General features: G+C 45.0%; 1 protein-coding gene across 1 annotated transcript in view; it reads left to right on the plus strand.

The window, feature by feature from the left end:
* Positions 1-1821: 1821 nt before the first annotated feature.
* CDCA7L (cell division cycle associated 7 like) overlaps positions 1822-24232 on the plus strand; it is a 152751-nt gene continuing 130340 nt past the window's right edge. The window contains exon 1 of the mRNA XM_033930899.1: positions 1822-2083. Coding sequence (XP_033786790.1) covers positions 2036-2083 — 48 coding nt within the window. The 5' untranslated portion in view covers positions 1822-2035. The remainder of the gene's footprint in view (positions 2084-24232) is intronic.

Raw genomic sequence — 24232 nt, forward strand, 5'->3', positions numbered from 1 at the left:
ATCATTAGAAAGTGGGTGTGGGGGGGGTCAGATAGACCGGGGGGTACGATTATCCTCAAGGATATGGCTAGCAACGCAGAGGCATATCGACAAATCTTCCCCCCTCTTACCGCGACCCCTGTAAATCCCCTATTACCACACACACACAAACCCTACACGATATGATAGCTATCTCGGATCCTACTTTTGAAGATACCTTTGCTGTAGAAACAGGAATGACCAACATTAACTTATGGTTAGAGTGGATGAAATACACTGCCATGTCCCATAATAAATCCAATTGTTACGTTTGTGGATCAGCCCGCCCACACCTTGGTACCGTACCTCTGAACCTTCCTGATGACATCGCTAGATGTCTCTTCAGCCTGTACACAAACATCACCATTAATAGCACCCTCTGTGAAAACTGGAAAAACAGATACCCCATTTTAACTAAGACCCCCAGGCCTGGTGAGAACCTACAAGTATATCCTGGGAATTATACTTGCTACAACGGCTCTTCTGTAGGAAAAGATTTAGGAAACCTAGGCCCCAGATATTGTCACTCTTATGGGAACATATCCAGTGACGCCCTGCAGAATATGACCCAATCTCTGGGCGATATTTATTGGGTATGTGGAGATATGAGAATTCGTTCCAGACTCACGGGACAGTGGAAGGGGGAATGTACCTTAGCCAAAGTCATAATGGGAGTTCACATTTCTTCAGACACTGAACACCCCAAAACCCCAACCCCGGCACGAAAACGAAGGGAACTAAAAGGTAACTTTGATCCCCATGTGTATCTAGACGCTATTGGCATACCAAGAGGGGTCCCTGATGAATTTAAAGCCCGAGATCAAGTAGCTGCGGGGTTTGAAGCATTAATACCAATCATAACGGTTAGCAAAAATGTGGATTGGATTAATTATATCTATTATAATCAACAACGCTTTGTTAATTATACACGTGACGCTTTACAGGGTCTCGCAGAACAGCTGCAAGCGGACTCCACCATGACCTTCCAAAATAGAATTGCTTTAGATATGCTACTTGCCGAAAAGGGCGGCGTGTGTGCAGTTATCCCAAAAACTGACACATGCTGCACTTTCATCCCAGATAACACAGGTCCTAATGGTAAAACTACCCTAGCCATAAGAAAACTTACTGACCTATCCGAAGAGCTCAAGCGTAATTCTGGTGTTAACAATCCTTGGGACCAATATTTTGGTTGGTTGGGTAATTGGAAGCAAGCGCTAGTCCAGTTGGCAACTGTCATTCTTATTGTGTTGTTATCACTCTTCCTTATTTGTGGTTGTGCCGTTCCATTAGCCCGAAGATATTGCATACAGTCAGTTGTTGTGCAAGGTACGATGTATGAAGCACCAGCACCCACGAGTGATGACTACACCACGTACCTGCTCTCCTACAAAAACAAGAAACAGAAAATGAAGAATCATATTGTTTAGAGAACACCTTGATTCTTAAGAGGGGATTCAAGGGTTGAAATCTGTACTTTACGTGTTGCAATGTGCTGTTCATTCACGCCTCCGTGAGTTCTATTATTGTACTCATGATTCATCTGTCTTTCCGAGAAATCGGCTCACCACAAACTGTCAACGCCCTGTTGTGCAAACAGTATGTCTGTCATATGACTACGCACGTATGCTTTAGATACCAACCCTGTGTCTGTGTGTCTAATTCATGCTCCTGATATCAGCCTTTGGGTCACTGATAGAAGCCGAGAAAAAGAGTCAGTACCAGGGGTACAAGACATCCACAGGGAAATCTCTAGTGAGGGTTTTTCCCAACAACTACTACCATCTCTAATTGGTTCAATAGCTACTATCTCTAATTGGTTCTTAAGGTAGGACTCCACCTCCCTACCTGCTATTCTTAATATCAGTGGGGAGGCTTCTTCAAGTGCCATCATCCTAGCTGGGTTGGAAAGGACTGAAATGACTTTATGTTCTCTTAGGCTTCGGTGGGTGGTATCATAATTGTAGCAGACTGAAATGACTTGCTGGGGACCATTCATGCCCATAAAATTAAGGTGATGTCTCATCCTCAGAGGTTTCTCCTGGTCCATCTGATATTTCTTCAGGTATGTCTTTAGTGGAAATTTGTCAGATTGTGACTAGGACTGAAAACTTTCTTCCAACTACTGCTTCTCATGTAGGTACATTTACAGATGACTCAGCTGTTAAATTTCAATACTTACAGTAAGATTGATTCCTTTACTAATAAAATAGCAGCATTTGAAACTCAGGCCCAATCTGTTTATTCTGCAAGTCTAGAGCAGTGTTCTTCAACCACCGGTCCGTGGACTGATGCCGGTCTGCAGAAATTTCCTGCCGGTCCACAGGGCCGGCATGTGTATTGGGCCCCAGACAGTGCTCTTCAGCCGCTGGTCCACGGTGCGATTGATGCGGCATTGTCTTCCAGCCGGTTCCCTCTTCCTCAGTGCTGCAGTGCACAAAGCTGTGGGCAGAGGCTCCTACGCACATCCTGCACCTGAACCTGACGTTGCAAAAACACTTGTCTAAATTACTGTTAATTTCTAACTTGGAAAATATAAGTATTTCTAATTTTTATTACAGTATATCCTTGGCAAAGACTGGTGGATTCTGAGGTAGACGGATGGATAGATTTGTTTAAGTTCATTGAAAATTCTCAGGATGTTATCTTTTCCTGCTCCATTCTCCTGGTCTCTTTTTTTTTTCCCCAGACTGAGATAAATGTAAGGCCCTGAATTTGTTTTTTCAGAAACTACCCAGATGCAATGCAAGCCTTTTCTGACCTTGATGCCTAGAGCTTATTTTTTAATGCTGGGTTTTACTAAACCACGAAAGAACTTCTTATCACTGGCCAGCGAGGTAAGTGCTCCAACACTCATAGGAATTGAATGAATGTCAGAGCATTTACCTCACCAGCCTGCGGTAAGAAGCTCTTTTGCGGTTTAGTAAAAGGGCCCTAAACTTTTTAAAATGTGTCCCTGTAAATGTTGTGTCTGCCATCAGGATAACTTGAACATCTTCCTGGAAGCTTCACATTTCCTCCCCTCTCTCCCCTTTTACAAAACTATAGTGTGGTTCTTAGTGCCGGCTGCGATGGTAACAGCTCCGATGCTCATAGGAATTCTTACGAGTGTCAGAGCTGTTACTGCTGTGGCTAGCGCGATTTTGCAAAAGGGGAGGTTAGAAAAGTTTCTTAAGATTAGGGGGGGGAGGTTAGAAATGATTTTTTTGTGGTGGAGGAGTTGAAAGTCTGAAGTTTGATTTTATTTAAACACTGTTTAAAAAGTGAACTGGTAAATTATTTCATTATTTTACATTTTTCTTCAATAACCCCCCTTTTTACAAACCCGTAGTACGGTTTTTAGTGTTGGCTGCTACGATAACAAATCAGATGCTCATAGAATTCCTATGAGCGTTGGAGCTGGCACTAAAAGCTTGCACTAAAAACTGTACTACGGTTTTGTAAAAAGGGGGGGGGGTTAAACCCTCTATAACTCCCCTTAATGTGGGCTATTTGGTATAAGTTTTACAGATTTTCTTAAGATATTTAGGCCCACTTTTACTAAGGTGTGCTAACCGATTTGGCCCAGGCTTTACGAGCCTGGACCAATCAGGCCATAGGCTTATCGGGTCCGCCCATCCCCCCTAAGCCTAAGACCAGATGGCCAACAATTAGAGGTTAGTGGGGGGGGGGAGGTTAGGGGGTCATCAGGGAGTGTTAGCGTGGCGGGGGGGGGGGGCGTTAGTGTGAGGGATCCAGAGGGGGGGGCGTTCTCCAGCAGGAGGGGTTGGGCACCCTCCTGCCGGCAATCGGTGGTGTCAGGTGGGTGGCGTTCTTGCAGGAGGGGTTGGGCACCCTCCTGCTGGCAATCAGGAAGGGGGGACAGGCGGCCACGGCCGCTATACTTATTGCGGCAGGGAGATCCCTTGCCGAGATAAGTATAGTTGCCGCGTCTACTTACAATGTAGGCCAGCATTTTGCAGAATTTCTTCACCTCTCATGTGCCCCTTCCATATCGCATAACCCTTTCACACACCCTCCTGTATGATCTTTAGCATGGTAGCTTAATACATTGTGGGTGCAATCTTAGAAATACTTAATACAGCAAATTAGATATGATGTTGGCAAGCTGAAGTAGCATTTAACCGTATCAGGCTTGTCTAAGTTCAGCCTCTGAGGGCTGCAAACTGATCTGGTTTTCAGGATATCCCTAATTAAAATGCATGAGAAAGATTTGCATACCCAATACTTCCATGGTATTCATTAGGGATATCCTGAAAACCTGGCCAGCTTGCAGCCCTTGAGAACTAAACCTTGCAAAAGGCTGATTTACGAGGGGCTGCTGAAAAGTTCTCAGCCCAACCAAGAAGAGAACGATGTGCAGCCATGAAACTTACTAATTATTCCACACTTTTCCTTTCCTGTCATATCATTGAAATGAAAAGTGTCCAGAAAAAGAACGTTGAAAAACTTGTAAGTCTCTTCTTGGTTGGTCTAAAAACTTTTCAAGGGCCCCTCATATATCATGGCCAGTTCCGCAGCATGGTTTGTTGCCTTCTCTGCATGTGGCACTGATGTTTCTGCATTTTGGTCATGAGATTCTGGAGCACAGGGCAAGCAATGAATTCCCTATAGAAAATGTCTACCATATCACAACAGTATTAACCCCTAAGACTCCAAAGCAATATCCTTCTCTGAGAAAGGGCAGCACTGAAAATATTACAACAGATCCTAGAATAAGAGCACCAATATCTGGGAAAGCAGAACATTCCCAGATACTACAGGTTCCTACACAGAAATTGCACACCAGCTGCAGAAAACCTCACTTCCATCACACATAAAACACAGTCAGACCTCCAGTTAAATATAATGGTACCAGATTAGCCATATGAATGGTAATAATGCTAAGACAAACAATAAGACTCACAAGTAAAACTAAATAATTCTTACAAGACGGAACAAATAAGCTTGCAGTTTATTATAAAGACTATTATTGTTGAAAAAGAGCAATTATAAAAATAACAATACCAATCTAGAAGTGAAAGGAGTCACTTCACACTAATATTTATTGTGTTACTATAAACTACAATTACAATTATTTGGTATGGAAAAATGAGTATATACAATCGCTCTGTACTATGCTGGGGATCACCAGAGTTTACATGCAAACTGAAAGCAAGATTATACAGATTATTCTACAAATAATGCATTGAATATAGCTCTCACCCTGCAGGTTTTGGGAGGATGGGAATGTTGAGGCAGGCAGAGGGAAGTCAGATCAGTTTTTGCTCAGAAGGTCTTCAGTCACAGTTCCTTTGCCCTGGGTAGTTAATTATCTGGTTAATATTCAGCCGGTGGCCGTCAGCATTTCATTACACAGTGACCACTGCCAACTTAAATATGTCTATCTATTCAATCCTGCCCTTATTTGGGTACCAGTACTGAATATCCAGGTATTTGGCCCCTGCTGAGAGCTACCCTGGTATAGCTGATATTCAGAGGTGATATATGGATAGCAGTATTGTCGATTTAGAACAGACCTTTTGCTGTCCTAAATTAACTGGATCATTATCCTAGCTCCACCTCCAAGTCTGCCCCTGGACTGCTTCTTATAAGAACCATAGGGACCTCTTGCTTTTATCTACCTTCCTAATATTCAAGTTTATTAAATAATTTACTATCCCTCACATCAGTGGATATGTCTGAGCAGCTGACAGTCTAAAAGTAATATTAGAACTGTTTTAAAAAGGACAAACAGTAAGGGAAGGAGGGAGAGAAGTACAATGTCAGGAGAGAGGGAGAAGATGACACGATTAGGAGGTGCTCTTTGGCACAATCCTGCATCCAGCTCACTGCAAGGCTAAGGACTAGGAAAATGCATTGGAGAATAGGAAAGTTTTAAAGTCTATTTTGAATTGCTGTAATGAAGATTGTAGTCTAAGATGCTGGAGGAGTTTATTCCACAGTTCAGGGCCTTGAGAAAATGGTGCTGCATGTTATGCCAGACATCATCTCATGAAGCGTTGGAACAACAAGTAAGTTTTGCTGGGAGAATCAGAGGGTGTGTTGCCCTTACAATATCTCATTTTTGTCCACTGCTTTTCTACTTCCTCCCAGATGTTCCCATCCAGCTAATGACCCCTTGAAATATAGTCACATCTTGACAGAAGTTTTGAAGACTTTTTTGGCCCTGATTTACTTTCTGCATAAGTGTAAATACCTACTATACTGTATGTAATATGTAAACTACTTTGGTTGCACTATGGAAAGAAAAGGGCTGATTCTGGAAGTGGCACCTGCCATGGCAGGCACTTACAAAACAGGCAACTGCTGTATGTCAATCATAGGGTTATCCCAGGACAAGCAGGCATGATATTCTCATATGTGGGTGACGTCATCTACGGAGCCCTGATGCGGACAGCATTTCAAGCAAACTTGATTGAAGATTCAAGTTTGCTGGCTGCACCACGCATGTGTGCCTCCTGCTCCACTAGAGGGCGCATCCCCTCCTCGTGGTCTCCAGTTCGTTTTTTTTTTTGCTGTGCTAAGAAGACACGTTTTTCTTAGCTCTGCCCCAGTGCCTTCTTTGCACCTCGATTTGTTGTTTTTTCTTCGTTAAAAGTCGCTGTGCGTTTAAAATTTTTTTCTTCTTCCTGCTCTTCGCGCTTTTCACGCTTTTTTCTCGCGATCCGGGGGCTCCCGGGTCGTTGCGGCCGCGTGGCCTGATTGGCCGCGGTCACCTGGACTTCCTATGTCCTGGCCCGTTTCGGGCTTTAAAAAGTGCACCGGGTGCGAGCGTCTTCTATCTCTCACAGACCCGCATCGCTGGTGCATCCTCTGCCTGGGGGCCGATCATCCAACAGAAACTTGCCCCCGGTGCACAACCTTCCAACACTGGGCGCTCCGCCGACGAAGGGCCCGCATGGCGGACCTATTTGCTGCCGATCAACCCTCGACCTCGGCCTCGAGATTGGCCCCGGCTTCGGCCCCGGCCTCGATCTCGGCCTCGGGTACCTCGGCCCCGCCTTGGGACTCGATCTCGAAGACCCCCGAGCTCTCAGAAGTCCTCGGCTTCGGGTAAGTCCCCTCTTCCTTCCTCAGGTTCCATACCTCCAAAGAAGCCAACCTCGGGGACAATGGCTGGACAAGGCGGGAGTTCCTTGCCCACGGCCCCGACAAAACCCCCGAAGACCTCGGGACGTTCCTCCAGCACTCGGGAATGCTCTGAATCGAGATCGCCCCCGGTGGAGTGCACCATGGCCTCGGACATGCCGTCAATGCTGTCCGTGCCGGTATTCCAGGAGCTGCTCCGAGCAATGATCACAACGGAGCTCTCCGCTGCCATGGCTCACCTTCAACCGGCCTCGACCTCGCATGCGCCGGACCAGCACACCGTTTTCGCCGCCTCTCTTCTTCCTTGGATTCCTCTCCGAGGCACTCGAGGCACGCGTCCCCGGCGGAGCACCGTGGAGCGAAACGAAAATCGAAGCCCCTCTCTAAAAAGGCCCGGAGTTCGCCTCCGGTTCGAGGCCGCTCCCCCTCGACCCGATCGGGGGGACTGCTACGGGTTACCGAGCTGTCTCTCACTAACCCACAGCTCCTACTGACTCCCCCTCAGACCGGGGCTCCGGTCTGAGGCTCCAGGCTTTCGCCGAGGGAGTCCGGGGAGGGGTCCCCGACCCGACATCGGTCGGTACCCCGTACCCCGGCGTCATCCCCGAGGGGCTCCTCGAGGCGATGCAGGTCCTCGACCCGGGAGCGTTTCCATAGCGCGTCCCCGGCATCGAATCGAGGGTCCGAACGAGAACCTCGCTATTCGAGGGAGGCTTCCCCTTCCTTCTCGGCAAAACGGAGGTCTCGGTCACCGTCCCCACAAGGGGCCACGGGATCCCACCGACCTTCCTTCACGAGGTTCGTCCAGGACATGGGACGTGTCCTTGACTTGGACTTACAATCCGACTCGAGGTACTCCAAGGAGTACCTGGCGGAGCTGGATATGCCTTCCCCGCCCCGAGAGTCCCTCCGGCTACTGCTGAACCCGGTACTCCGGCAGACCCTCATAAGGAACCTCGAGACTCCCTACATGGTGACGGCGGTCCCATCATAAATGGAGTCTAAGTACCGAACCGTGCCTTGCCCGGGGTTTGAGCAACCACAGTTGTCCCACCAATTCTTACTGGTGGAGTCTTCTCTGAAGAAAGCTCACCCCTCTAGAGTGTCTGCGGCGGTTCCTCCTGGACGCGAAGGCCGGACACTAGACAAATTCGGTCGCCGTTTGTATCAGAACTCTATGATGGCCTCTAGGGTCCTGAACTACACTTTCACCTTTTCCTCCTACCTGAAACACCTCATTGGGCTGCTGGCTTCCTTCTCGGGGGACTTTCTGGCCCCTCGTCAGGCGGCGTTTGGCCTCCTCCTCGAGGATTTTTCCAACCTCCGACTGCACTTGTTCCATGCCGCTTACGATGGCTTTGAACTGTCTTCCAGGGTCGCAGCCTTTGTGGTGGCCATGCGCCGACTGGCGTGGCTAGGGCTCGTCGACATGGACCCTAACCTGCAAGATCGGTTAGCTAACCTCCCTTGCGTCGGGAAGGAATTGTTTGATGACACCATCGAGGCAGCTACGAAACGGTTGTTGGAACACGAACGTTACTTCGCATCCCTTGTCCGGCAAAAACCTAAACCGCAAGCCTCTCGCCCCTTCCGGGGATTGCCTCGCCGCTACCCCCAGAAGTCTACTCCGGCCTTTTCCAGACCGCCGCCGCGACGCCCCCAGGCTCACTCTAGGGCTCCACCAAAATCACAGCCCACTGCGCCTGCGAAGCCGTCTCCGTCCTTTTGACGGGATGAGTGGACGGGGGCGGGCCCCCTCCGCACCTCCAACTGGCCTCCTTCCCATCGGGGGCTGCCTACACGCCTACTACCCTCGCTGGGAAGCCATGACGTCGGACTCATGGGTCCTTGGCGTGATCTCATCAGGGTACTCGCTCAACTTTCGGGAGGTTCCTCCCGACAGCCCACCGAGTGCATGTCCTCCCAATCGAGCGCAGCTGTCCCTCCTCCTCTCCGAGGCACAGGACCTCCTTCGCCTGCGGGTGGTGGAACTGGTTCCCCAAAATCAAAGGGGCCAAGGGTTTTACTCCCGATACTTCCTGGTTCCGAAGAAGACGGGAGACCTGCGCCCGATCCTGGACTTGAGGCGCCTGAACAAATTTCTGATGAGGGAAAGGTTTCGGATGCTTTCCCTTCCGATCCTTTACCCCCTGATCGACGAGGGCGATTGGCTCTGCTCCCTCGATCTGAAGGAGGCCTACACCTACGTTCCGGTGCACCCTGCTTGTCGCAGATTCCTCCGCTTTCAGGTGGGGGACCTCCACCTGCAATACCGGGTCCTCCCCTTCGGCCTGTCCTCGTCCCCCCGAGTCTTCACGAAGTGCCTCGTAGTGGTCGCGGCTGCCTTGCGCTCCCAGGGTCTGCAAGTATTCCCATACCTGGACGATTGGCTGATCAAAGCCCCAACCAGGGAGGGGGTTATCTCAGCGACCCGACAGACTATTACTTCGCTTCAGTGTCTGGGGTTCGAGATAAACTTCCAAAATCCCAGCTGTGCCCCTCTCAGTCCTTACAATTCATCGGGGCCGTGCTGGACACGGTCCGTCTTCATTCCTTCCTCCCCCCTCAGCGGCAGGAGGCGTTGGTAAATCTGAGCCGACAAGTATCGAGATCGACCTCGGTCCCGGCACGACAGATGATGGCGCTCCTCGGCCATATGGCCTCCACAGTCCACGTTACCCCGCTTGCTCGCCTTCATCTGCGGTTACCACAGTAGACTTTGGCATCACAATGGCGACAGGATCGTGACCTGATCAACCGCCACGTGACAGTGACTCCTTCCTTGCAAAGATTGCTCCGTTGGTGGGCCGACTCTTCGAATCTTTCCAAGGGTTTGCTCTTTCTCGCCCCTCCACACCACAAGGTCCTAACCACGGACTCGTCGGAGTACGCTTGGGGGGCTCATGTGGATGGTCTCCGCACTCAAGGTCTGTGGTCCGCAGAGGACTGTCGCTGCCATATCAACGTGTTGGAATTCCGGGCCATCTACCTCGCCGCAGTGGCCTTCCAACACCTGCTTCACAACCGGGTGGTTCTCGTCCGTACGGACAACCAGGTGGCGATGTACTACGTAAACAAGCAAGGAGGGACGGGGTCTTGGTCCCTCTGCCAAGAAGTTCTACGGCTCTGGGAGTGGGCGGTCTCCCAAAACATCTCCCTTCGAGCGATTTACATCCAAGGAGAACAAAACTGCCTGGCGGACAGGCTCAGCCGCCTCCTCCAGCCACACGAATGGTCCCTGCATGCCCAGGTGCTGCAACAGGTGTTCGACACGTGGGGGACCCCACAGATAGATCTGTTCGCCTCCCCCGACAATCAAAAACTGCCTCTTTTCTGCTCGAGGATATACTCCCCGGACCGCCTCGAGGCAGATGCTTTCCTCCTAGACTGGGAGGGGAAGTTTCTTTATGCGTTCCCGCCACTTCCTCTGATTCTGAGGATGCTGGTCCATCTGAAGTCGGTAAGGGCCACTCTGATCCTCATCGCCCCTCGATGGCCTCGCCAGCCTTGGTTTTCCCTAATACTTCAACTCAGTGCCAGGGAACCTCTACTTCTGCCTGTCTTTCCCTCTCTGCTATCACAGAGTCAGGGCTCACTGTTACATCCCAATCTTCAGTCTCTTCATCTAACTGCTTGGTTTCTTTCCCCCTGAATCCCTGCCCTGTATCTCAGTCGGTCAGGGAAGTGTTGGAGGCTTCTCGGAAAGTCTCGACTAGACTCTGCTATTCTCAGAAGTGGACTAGATTCTCGTCCTGGTGTTCATCTCACCGCCAGGACCCGGTGTCGGTCCCAGTGTCCTTGGTTCTAGAGTACCTGCTTCATTTATCTCACTCGGGCCTAAAGACCAATTCCATTCGAGTGCACCTTAGTGCGATTGCTGCCTTTCACCAGCCCCTGGAAGGAAAGGCTCTCTCACTCCATCCCTTGGTCTCTCGTTTCATGAAAAGTCTTTTGAATGTTCATCCGCCACTCAAACCACCTCTGGTGGTTTGGGATCTCAATGTAGTTCTGGCTCAACTGATGAAACCCCCCTTTGAGCCCATGGATAAATGTCACCTTAAATTTCTCACTTGGAAAGTGATCTTTCTACTCGCACTCACGTCTGCCCGAAGAGTTAGTGAGCTGCAGGCTTTGGTAGCGGACCCACCTTTCACTGTATTCCATCACGACAAGGTGGTTCTCCGCACCCACCCTAAGTTCTTACCTAAGGTGGTGTCTGATTTCCATCTCAACCAGTCCATTGTTCTACCTGTGTTCTTCCCCAAGCCCCACTCTCATCCCGGAGAAGTGGCGCTTCACACTCTCGACTGCAAGAGGGCGTTGGCCTTCTACCTCCAACGCACCCAATCTCATCGGACGGCCCCCCAATTGTTTTTGTCCTTCGACCCTAACAGGTTGGGGCGCCCAGTTTCCAAGTGCACCCTGTCCAACTGGTTGGCTGCTTGTATTTCTTTCTGCTACGCTCAGGCTGGTCTCGCGCTGCACGGTCGAGTGACGGGACATAAGGTCCGAGCGATGGCAGCTTCGATAGCTCTCCTCAGGTCCACGCCCATCGAGGATATCTGCAAGGCTGCCACGTGGTCTTCGGTTCATACTTTCACCTCACACTACTGCCTGGATACACTGTCCAGAAGCGATGGCCGGTTTGGCCAATCGGTCTTACGTAACCTATTTGCTTGAATAGCCAACCTCCCTCCATCCCGTGTCAGTTAGCTTGGAGGTCACCCACATGTGAGAATATCATGCCTGCTTGTCCTGGGATAAAGCACAGTTACTTACCGTAACAGGTGTTATCCAGGGACAGCAGGCATATATTCTCACAACCCGCCCACCTCCCCGGGGTTGGCTTCTTTGCTGGATATGTGAACTGGAGACCACGAGGAGGGGATGCACCCTCTAGTGGAGCAGGAGGCACACATGCGTGGTGCAGCCAGCAAACTTGAATCTTCAATCAAGTTTGCTTGAAATGCTGTCCGCATCGGGGCTCCGTAGATGACGTCACCCACATGTGAGAATATATGCCTGCTGTCCCTGGATAACACCTGTTACGGTAAGTAACTGTGCTTTACCATACGTCCGGGAAAACCCGGACATGTCCTCTTTTTAGAGGACTGTCCAGGTGCCTGGAGGGATTTCCAAAAGCTGGCAGTTTGTCCGGATTTTGGAAATCCTGAGCTCGGAGGTTGCATCTGGAAGTCTTTGCGCATGTGCAGCCATCACAGTGATAACGTCAGTGCGTCAACATCCAAATGCAGCCTTCGAGCTTGGGGAGGTTCATGTGGGGGCGGGGCTGTAGAGTAATGGGGCGGAGTGTGAAGCAGAATGGGGCGGGACTGGGGCAGAATGGGGCGGGGCCTGGTGTCCTCTTTTTTCAATGAAAAAATGTGTCAACCCTAGTCAATCACCAAGAGGTGCTGCTTCCATAATCGTGGCTTGATAGGATCCTAGGCATCAGAAATGTAGGCCAGGGTTTCAGAGGCCTACATTTTCGTTGCCTAAAGTCACATCAGAATCGAAGCAAGCAGAACATAGTGATGCCAAAGTCCAGCGCTGCCCCTAACCATGCCACCTTCTGGGTTTTGGCATCACTATGTGCTGCTAGCCACCAGAGCGATAGGCGCCAATCGGGGAGGCTGCTTAATGGCAGCTATTTTTTAAATAAATGAACATAGGGATCAGAATAACATCCAATTGTGATAACTAAATAACTATATTCATATCACAATATTAATAAATTAAATTAAATAGTGCTCAGACCCACAACCATTAGTGTTCACGTGTAACAACACACAACACCGGCTGCCGTCAGACATGAACAGTGCTATGATGGTCTGGCGGCAGTCGGTGTTGTGTGTTTTTACACTTGAACACTAATGGTTGTGGGTCTGAGCAATATTTAATTTATTAATATTGTGATATGAATATAAATATTTAGCTATTTTTTAAAATCACCTTTTAATTGGTTTTAAATGATGCGGCCTCATTTTTCACCAATTAAAACAATTAACGCTAAATATTAACGCACGCTAAATGCTAACGTGTCCATTATAGTCTAGCTTTCGGCAGCTTGACAAGAATCGGCTCCAAAAATCCTATCACTTCTCTTTTTGCATTACCAGTCTTCGACAGTTTGCTGCAACTAAATTATTAAGATAAGTGACTGCAGTTATTGAATATTTTTATAGTTAGTTTTGACCTATAGTTTGATTTCAAACACAGTAGTTTGTTCACAGTATTAATTATGGGGGTAACAAATGATTGAAGCATGAACATCTGTTTTAAAAAAATCCGAGATGTCAAAAATTTTGACGAGTTGAAAACCAGCACATACACATTTCTCTTAACCAGTTTAGAACTAATAAAGATTTTTTTTTTTAAAGTATGAATAATGCATTTTCTTGAAATTGTCACAGAGACTGGTATCATTTGCCAGTTTAGTATGGGATGTGGGATTAGCAGAAACTTCTGGGGGATCAAGAGGGCAGCCTCCTCTGATCCCTCCAGTGCAGTGCAGCTCAGTGGGGTCCTTTTATTAAGGCGTACTAACCAAATTAGCGCACACTAAAGATTATTACGCGGTAAATGCTAAGACATCCATTATATTCTATGGGCACCTTAGCATTTAGCGTGCCTTAATAAAAGGACCCCAATAGGAGCAGTTTGCCAAAAACTAAATATGCTTGGTATCAGGTATAAGTCCTGCTGTCAATCTATTAGGACATTGACCTTTATTCCCCTTCTGAAGTGGAAAACAAATACGTAGCTTTTAGGCCTGCCCTACTCCCACCCAAAACAAGCCCAGACCACACCCTTTGCCAAGTGCACACATTTGGGGGTTTTGATGTGCATATCCCAAGTTTGTAAAATGGGAACTTAGACACTTAGCAAGATAAATATGATTTAAAGGGGGGAGTTATGAACATGGGCTACTGTTTAAGACATTATTTTACTGTTAACTCCAGTTATTAGTAACCACAGTATATCTCATTGCATAAAATGAAACCTGTGTTTAAACAGCATAAGTTTAGTAGTAAACTCCCCTCCCCCAATATCTTAACAGTAACTCACATTGACAACTACACCCCTAAGTACCAATTTATGCGTGCCTTAAAAGCAAAATAGGCCTTCTAAAATGACTTTTAATAGGCAGCACTGGGGCAGAATGAATGTGGAGAATGGGAATTCTAGTAACCCAATGGAAAGTTGGCAATATTCAGCCACTGTCCATAAAAGTATGTGGATAAACTTAGGCCTAGACTGTCCTAACTTAAACCATATAGCAGAAAACAGCTGAAATATCCCCACTGTCAGTAACACTAGTAAAAGTCAGTTCTCTAAGGAGCCCTTTTACTAAGCTGCAGTAAAAAACGTCCTTTGCTGTGCCCTTATGGTTCTTTCCCATGTACTAAGGTAATTTTTAATGCAGCGGGAAAATGGCCAGTTTTCAGTTTGCGCCATCAATAGTCACGTACTGATTTTCCCATCAATGCATGGCCATTAACGCACAAGCCCCTACTATTACCTGTTTTGTAGGCAGTAAGGACTCATGCACTAAACCTGTGCTAATTGGTTAGCACATGGCAACGCTGACATGCTAACTGATTTGCATAGATGTGCCCACTCTCCACTCCCAGACATACCTCTTACCTCAAATTTTTTTTTTTTGTAGTTCATGGATAGCACACACACCTGGCAAAATCACTGTGGGATACCTGCGCGTGCCCTGCGGTATGCCATTTTTTTTTGCTGTGGTAAAATGCGTTAGTATTTACCGCGGCTTAGTTAAAAGGCCCCATATATTCTAACAAGATGGCAGCCAATTAAGTCACCATTTGTGCTGTCTCCCTTTGCTCTCTTTTATTTCTTTTATTTTTGGTTTTCTTTCTTGCTGTTTTTCTGTTTATTTATTTAATTTATTTAAGTATTATCTTATTTGTGTTAATTTTTGTATCTTCTTTGTTTTTTACTCTGGTTATCATTCCATTTATGGACTCTGATTTGACATTTCAGATTAGACCGTTATTCCTAGTCTGTCAATAAGGCCTCATTCTCACCTGGTATTCCTGCACCTTTGGCGATCCTGAGTTGTGCCTGACAACTTGCCTTTTTTTCTCTCCTGATGTTTGCTGGCGATCCTGTGCTATGCCTGGCGACCGATCCATAACGAGTGATGCTAATGCTGAGTTGGAGAGGGAGTGCTGCCGAGGTTGGCGGAGGGTGACTGAATCGCCGAATGGAGGCAGTTGTCGAGGCGGAGGCGCCGTGGCTGGGATGGTAGGCGTGGACTATAATCTCCCTGCAGCTAAACAAACTCGGATCCCCTACTGGCAATGCGACACCAGCAGGATGGGAGGTCTGGAGAATGACTTTTTTATCTTGCCGGAGTATTACAGCGTCAGACGTCCCACAGCCGACTTGGATCACTGTTTGTGAGTTACAATATCTTCAAGGGTTGAATGAACTGCACTATCCTAACCAAAGAGCAGAGAATCGAAGCTGGAAGATCTGTGAGCTGTTGAATGTAATGAACAGTAATCCAGAAAATCGAGAAATGCTTCTCTCTGCTTTAAAAAAGTGATCCCAAGGCTGATGTGCAAACCTCGATGATGGCGGTTGCCCAGCTGAAACAGCTAAAGCTCTAGAGACGATAACATTGATGACTGAGGGAAATAAAATCAAGTCCTTCCTGACTTTGTCCTATTATGTATATTATTTCTATTTCTTTTTATTTCTTTTGTTTATTTTTCATTGAAAAAATTTTCCTAGAATTCTATTGCTTAACTGTTTTTCATTCCATTCTATTCATATGCCGTCCTCTACCTTTTCTTTTCTCCTCACTTCAAATGTTTATTTCCTTCCTATATTTCTATATTTGATTAATTTTTAAAATTATTTTCTATTTAATTAGTTTCTTTCTATTACTTTATTATTTTGGTATGTACATTTTGTTTTTCAACAGTATGATTTTGAGAGTTATATGTATTCTTGTTAGGATGCTTTATATCTCATTTCCGCTATCTTTATTTTCTTATCTACTATTTGCTAATTTTGTTTGTCCTTGGTACTTTAGTTAGATTGTGAGCCTTCGGGACAGTAAGGGAATTTCAAAGTACCCATTCTTTATTTAATTCATCTTATTTTATTGTATCCTTTATTGTATATTTAATGTATTTTTCTCTGTAAACCGCTTAGAACTTAACGGATTTAGCAGTATATAAGAAATAAATAAATAACATAACATAACATATATATTTTCATTGCCGTTCACTATCAGAGTTGAATATACAGAAGATTTAGATACCGTGGCCAGCATTTTAAAAACACCCTGGCGAGTGTTTAAATATCCACCCATGTTTACACCTAATGTTGGATAAAAGCATTAAAGTTTGAAAATAAAATTGCCCAGCAGAGCCATGGCTGTCACTTAAAAGTGCAATTCCTGAATGTATGCTTTATAGGATGTTTCATTCATGCACCGATAACATATTCTTGCAATACTGAACTTTTAACATAGTGCAAAACCAAATCAAGTCATAGACTTTATATTTACTATCACAGAAACATCTAAATATAGCAATGAAACAGATATAATCTACTTGATCCCACATCTGAAGGAGAGACATAACTGAAGTGGTCACAAAAGCAGACAAAGAGCAGGTGGGCTCAACTGTATAGGGCAGGGCTGCCCAAGTCCGGTCCTCGAGATCTACTGGCAGACCAGGTTTTCAGGATATCTACAATGAACATGCATGAGAGAGATTTGCATACCAAGAAGGCAGTGCAGGCAAATCTCTCTCATGCATATTCATTGTGGATATTCTGAAAACCTGGCCTGCCAGTAGATCTCGAGGACCGGACTTGGGCAGCCCTGGTATAGGGTTACCATATGGCTCCAGAAAAAGGAGGACGGATTGAGACATCCGGGTTTTACTTCCACTGAAAGTAATGGAAGTAAAGAGGAGGGATTGAGACATTTGGGTTTTACTTCCATTAAAAGCAATGGAAGTAAAACCCGGATGTCTCAATCCCTCCTCCTTTTTCTGGAGCCATATGGTAACCCTAGCTCAACACCACTCTGTTGCAACCCCCCTCCCCCCCCAAAAAAAAGTGCCCCTCTTTTTGCAAGCTCTGGTTTTGTAATGCGGGTTAGATATAGTACTTTTGGAGAGGAATGACAATGATTATTTTATTTATTTATTTAAAATATTTATTATATGCCTAAAAACCTAGGCGACTTACAGTAAAAGCATCCAAAATAATTAAATAAACATTCACAATGAATCTTCAGTTACAGCAATGCTAATAACAAAACTTATTTGGGACCAGGATAATACAGGAATATTCCAAAATAGAAACCATTTTCATTTCACTGAAATGCCTGAATAAAAAAGTAAGTTTATACTACAAGTAAGTTTATATTACAATAACCGAAGAATTACAAAACATAAGAAAAGGGTGAAGAGGAAACCTGCATCTTATTTATACTTTTGACCTGTGCAGTGGTGTTCTTGTGATTCCAGTAGATGGCAGCCATGCTGCATCCAAACTCTGCTTGCAACAGACATGCTGGCAATTTGCAGTGCTGCTGCTCTTTCCTTATGCTAAGCAATGATAACATACCTAAGATGAGATAAGATGCTGCTGCCTGAGTGGCTTCCTGTGGTGTACTTTTCTGGTGGTAGGATGCTTCTGCTGAGCAAATGTACATGCTTCTGACTATGCCCTGGGAAACTTCAAATTGCCAATCAGGGGTATCACTAGACGGTCAGATGAAGCTCGTGCCCCACAGAAGGTTCATTTGGACAACTGAAGCCTATTGCAAGCTCTGCTTTTGTATTCCTGGGGGAATTCTGCACAATAAAAATAAGTGCATAATATTTTAAAATTCTGCAAAATCCTGCATACTCATTTTTAAAATAGAAAGATGTCCAAAAAGGGGCATAAAGGGGCAGATGAATATTTTTCTCACCAAACCATCCTAATTCACTATTTTCAAAACAAACTTTCTAGATTGATTTCTTTGCTGTTCGTCTGCAGTTTCTCTACATCTCAAATAATCAAAGGGAGGGGGGGGGGGTTGTTGGTCTTGTTGCCTAGAGGTGTGCAATTGTTTTGGAAATCAGTATGGGAAAGAGTTTTAGCTATTTTTAAATTTTAACGTTCCACTAACTTACAGACTGGCTGTTCTGTGGTCTGCGGCCTTGGCTGCAGTGTTAAATAAAGCAGAGGCTATGTTATTTGATGTAATAATGGGTTTAGCGATTCAGTAAATTTTAACTTGCTGGAAGAATAGTTCTGAACTTTTAGATTGTGCCTAGTGGAATGCTGTTGGTTTGGTGCGAAAGAATGAGGAAGTGGCTGCTGTCAAACAGAAGAGTTTAAAAGCAAAAACCAGGAGAAAAACCTCCACACACAATCAAAACCAAAAGACAACAGTGGAGGTTCGAGAACAATGGTGTGCAATTTTATTCGACAAATCATAGGCTTGTGCGGTGGCTCGACACACACGTGCTTTGGCCAATACGGCCTGCTTCAGGAGCCTTTGATTCACAATCACAATGTCTCATATAGCTGAGAAACTGATGATTGAAAGTGATACGGGAAATCAAACGTGGAAATACAGAAACTTATTGTTTATCCCATGCTTTATTGAATTCCATCACCATTTTCCTCTCCACCACTTCCCTTGGGAGGGTATTCCAAGCATCTACCACCCTCTCCATGAAAAAGAATTTCCTAACATTGCTCCTGAGTCTGCAACCTCAAATTATGCCCTCTAATTTTACCATTTTCTCTTCTCTGGAAAAGATTTGATTCTATATTAATGTCTTTCAAGTATTTAAATGTCTGTATCATATCTCCCCTGTCCCTCCTCTCCTCCAGAGTATACATAGTTAGCTCTTCTAGTCTCTTCTCATACTTCTTTTGGTTCAAAACCCTTACCCTTAATATCTCCTTTGATCACCCCTTTGAAATAGAGCAGGTGTATCGGGTTCCAGTTCACACAGCTTCCTCATCTCAGAAGCCACGTGCTATTGTGTTAAAAATATTGCGTTATCAACAAGTAGAAGCCAAATACGGTAGAAGCACAAGATTTTCTGGCAGACTCATCTGATTTTCATCTTACCAGATTTTGCGAAGGAGACTGCATAAAAATGGAAGGAATTCCTTGCTATGCAGCCTCAGCTTAAGGTGTTAGAGACTGTCAGCCCAGGCTTACATTGCTAGCTGTCAGCATTATTTCCTGTTGGCCTAACCAATGTCAGCAAAGGCCTATGGGAGATTATATCATTCATATCTGATCTTGGGTGATGTCAGTAAAGATAGACCAGCAGCCTCAGGATGCCTAAATTACATCTAAATTAAAAGTAACAAAAGACCCTGGCACAGACCTGAGGTTCTGAAGATGTGTTAAGATGTGCTAATGTCTGTGCTTAAGAGCTCCAGCTGCATGGTCTGGCACAGATAGTTATAGTTAATCAGAAACCACTGTCAAAGTGATACTGGAAATTAACAGTAATCTCTCTCTTTTCTTCTCCACTCTCTCTACCCCACACACCTTATTTACCATTGTTTCAAACAGTTTACAAAAGATAGGCATACTTAACATCAATAGATTCTATTTTCAGAACAAGTCTCAAACTTATAAATATGAGATGAAATCCTTTCTCTCTCTGGAACCTGGACCCTGGCTTACTTTTTCTCTCTGAAGCCTGGACCACCCCTTCCTTTTCTCTCTTTCTTTTTCCTTTGGACTCTGGCTCATCTCCTTGTGTTCTCACAGAAACAGCCTCTCACTTACCCAGACACACATTAATGCAAGTAAACTGTCCTTTCCCTCTCTCACACACACAAGCAGTCTATTTGTAAAGCTTATTCTATTTCTTTCCGTACATTTGTAGCCCAGTATATGCTTGATGTATCTCTCTAAACATTGCCTTTCTGTAATATTAAGCCTATTTCTGCACATTATATTCTTTATGCAATCACTCCTGGCTGTCCTTGTCATTAATTTCACTTCCTACTGAACCTTCTATGCGGGTATTGAACCCAGGACCTGACGGATTGTAAGGCCGCCACCATACATCATTGGAGGCTTGTCTGCTGCAGCATCACCCATCCAAAACCTTACCTTTTTTTTTTTGGGGGGGGGAGGCTCATCCTTACAGAGGCGTGCTATGGACTTTTAGCACCTGCTCATATGAAAATCACATCCCAGAATCATACCAAAACCTATACTGAACCAGATCAACTTCTTCATTTTGTTGAGGAACACGAATCTCTCCTATGAATGACTACTTAATTTCTGGGATGGTCTGTCGCATGATTATACTTATTACTTTGTACGCTGAGTTTTGGAACTGCGGGGGTTGTGTTCTCTCTGTGCTTTTTAAGCTAATTTTACATGTGTTGGCATTTTGGAATTGGCAATCATTATCCATTATTGTTCTTTAAGTTCAACATGTTTGGTGGTCGGGGGGTTGCTCTAATCGCTTTATTGGGGTTCTCTCGCCTCCACTATGGTGATACTAAGGAGGGCTTATTGCAGCATGGGGCTGCGAGTGAGGGTGGAAGTGTATGTGGGGATGGGATAGGGTAGGGGTTTTTTTGTTGGTATGTATGAGTTTGATGAATGGATGGATGTGTCTTGAACTGAATTCCTGTGTTTACTAGGTGAACTATTGTTGCTGTTCTTTATGCCTTTTCAGACCTCTGCTTTTTAATTTTCTCCTTAATTATTGTATATAATTTTGTCTCCTATGATGCCTTATAAGGTTGTTTCCTTGAATGTTAAAGGCATAGGAAGCCCTATTAAAAGGAAAAAAATATTGGTATATTTTAAACATCTCCAGGCTTCAGTTGTATTTATAGAGGAGACTCGTTTATCCACTAAAGTTTCTCTTAAATTGTGTAAGGATTGGATAAAGGAATGTTATTTTTCAGCTGCAGAAGGACGAAAGAGAGGTGTGGCTATTTTACTGTCTAAACACTTCAATTATAAATTGCTTACGCATTCAACTGATACACATGGAAGATGGTTTAAGGTTATTATTGCAGTGGCATCCCAAACTTTTATTCTCCTTAACATTTATGACTCTTATTCAGATGATTCTAGATAATTTGCAGACATGGCTTATCAAATTGCACATGCTAATATTGATCATGTGATAGTGGGTGAGGATTTCAACATGCCTATGGATATTGTATTGGACAGAGGGTTTTTGGCTTCCTATAAACTTTCCCGCTCTCATGGTACCTGGAGTAACTGTGCCTCTGATTATGGAATGGTAGATTCATGGCGTATTTTGCATCCCAAAGATTTAGATTATATGTTCTATTCTACACCCTACAACACGTATATGCGTCTAGATTATATTTTTGTTGATATTAAACTTGTATCTTCCATAGTAACTTCGACTACTGAGCCCCTACATATCTTAGCTCATGTGGTTATTACTCTTGATTTGATGCTTCTAGATGCCACGTCACCAAACAAAGCGTGGCAATTTAATTCCTTATTACTGGAAGATTCAGACTTTTGTACGCTCATGGAGGGGTGGACCTCTGAGTTTTTTCACTTTAATACTACAGCAGATACTGCTCATCATGTCATTTGGGACGCTTGTAAAGCTTATTTACGTGGGGAGATTATTAGTTACACTGCATGGCAGCATAAAGCTCAGAGAGCGATGCTCTTAGAACTGGAAAGACAGATTAAGGACTTAGAGGCTAGGTATGCTAATAATACCTCATCTGTTTTGCGCTTCCAATTACTGAAATTTAAATTTAAATTCAATTCCATTATCTCTGTGCGTGTGGGCCTCCCTTTTTATGAGAGCCTTGACAGCTTTAGTCTGTCAGGGACATAACATTAGTTGAGCTTAGGAACCATAGACAAATGACAATAGCGGAAAGGGTGGGGGGAAGAGGAAAAGAGACGGATGGTAAGTTAGAAAAAAAAAAGGAAGATGAAGGATTTAATAGAATTGGTGGGAAATGATTGGTGAGGAGCAAGAAAGTAGTGGGAAGGTGGTGATTGGATGGAATTGTGAAGAGATTAGAATGTTGGGGAAGAAGAATTTTGGCGGTTTATTCAGTTGTGTTTATGGGGGTGAGGGTGGTTGTGAGGGAGGAGGTTTTGGAAGAAGTGTATCCCTCCCTCCCTCCCTTCCTGTTGTTTGGGGTGGTTGGGATCAGTTGTTGAAAATGGGGGTGGGGTGGGGGTGGTCGCTGCAGAAAATGTGGATTTGTGCCTAAAACATGGGGGATATTGTTGGGATGTAGCTGGATTTTGAGTTATCATACATGTGATGGGGGAAAATGAAAATGGATTACTCATAGGCGTCACCGCCATGAGTTGGGGTGTGTTACCTGACGATACTGTGGGTCATGCTATGGGGGTAAGTGGCAAGGATTTTCCAGAGGGGATGAGCTACTTTCGTCACTGAGTGGCTCGTGGGGGGAGGGGATGGGGAAAGAGTGGGTTTGTACAGCTGTATTGGGGATTTGGGGATGTTAAAGATATATTAATTTAATTGTTAAACTGCTTAAAGTTGGGGTTATGAATAAAGCTGCAGCCAAACATTTATTCCACTAAATAATTGTCGATGATTTATTGGGGAGACTGTGATTAGAGTTTTAAATGATGGTGACGAAGTGCAAATTCTAATATTAAGAGGTAGTGCCTTTTATTTTGCGAGGACATGTCCGGAGGTCCAGACGGCTTTTCATAACCCGGCACTTTGTCTGGGTTTTGAAAAGGAGGAGATGTCCAAGGAAATCCAGACATCTGGTTACCCTACTAAGATATGAATTAGGAATAAGGCTATTTATTGGTCTCACTGGAGTAGTCAAGGTATTACTTACCTACATGATCTCTGGTTTCAGGATTTTGTAATTCTTTGTGGATTCAAGGGCATGGAAGTAGGTAACCGTACTTCCTGGTTGACATGGAAACTCAAGACTACATTGGGCAAGAAAGAGGGGATTGTACACAGAACTACCCAATTCTCCAAAATCCCGAGAAAAGGCTCTCTACAGGACAAGACTTGCAGTTCCAACACTCGTCACACTGAAGTGATCACCAACAGAAATGCCATCTTGACTGTTAGGTCCATCAAAGATGCTTCCTCCAGAGCCTCATATGGAGCAGTGAAGGCCTGCATGATGAAATTGAGACTCCACATTGGAAATGGTTGATGTACTGGAGGATGCAGATGTAACACTCCCTTCAAAATCTGGACACATCTGGGTGAGAGGCCAATGTTCTGCATACTACTGCGACATGTGCTACTGAGAAAGCCAACATGTGGATAATAATAATAATAATAACAGTTTATATACCGCAGGACCGTGAAGTTCTATGTGGTTTACAAAGATTAAAAGAAGGTACAAATAGATTGAGCTTAACATGGTGGAAGCTAGAGATTAACAGCTCAAGGGATCAGTTATTGAGGAGAAAGAGTTGTATGGGTCAGCTACCTAGATATTTCAGGAACAGATATGTTTTTAGGCGTTTCCTGAATTCCCCATAGGTAGTAGGCCTAAGTGTAAGCACTTGTTCTAGATCTTTGCCCCATAATGCTGCCTGATGTGAGAGAAAGTGTTGATGGTGTCTTTTGAGTTTACATCCTCTAACTGGAGGGGAAACAAAGATCAAATTTGAACTTCTCTTATGTCTATTGGCTGAGAAGCAGAAAAGGACAGTTATGTATTTGGGGGCTAGTCCGTATAATACTTTAAAGCAGAAACAGGCGAACTTAAACTTCACGCGTGCCTCCATTGGTAGCCAATGTAGCTGTTGGTAGTAAGGTGTCACATGATCAAACTTCTTCAGCCCGAAAATTAGTCTGACCGCCGCATTTTGCATTAATTGTAATCGTCGCAAGTTCTTTTGGGAAATTGCTAAATAGGCTATATTACAGTAATCAAGTTGACTCAGTATCAGGGATTGTACCAGGATTCTAAATGCTGGCATATCAAAATATGCTCTAATGCAGGGGTAGGGAACTCCGGTCCTCAAGAGCTGTATTCCAGTCGGGTTTTCAGGATTTCCCCAATGAATATGCATGAGATCTATTTGCATGCACTGCTTTCAATGCATATTCATTGAGGAAATCCT

The sequence above is a fragment of the Geotrypetes seraphini genome, chromosome 2 (genome assembly GCF_902459505.1).
Source record: "Geotrypetes seraphini chromosome 2, aGeoSer1.1, whole genome shotgun sequence".
Lineage (NCBI taxonomy): Eukaryota > Metazoa > Chordata > Amphibia > Gymnophiona > Dermophiidae > Geotrypetes > Geotrypetes seraphini.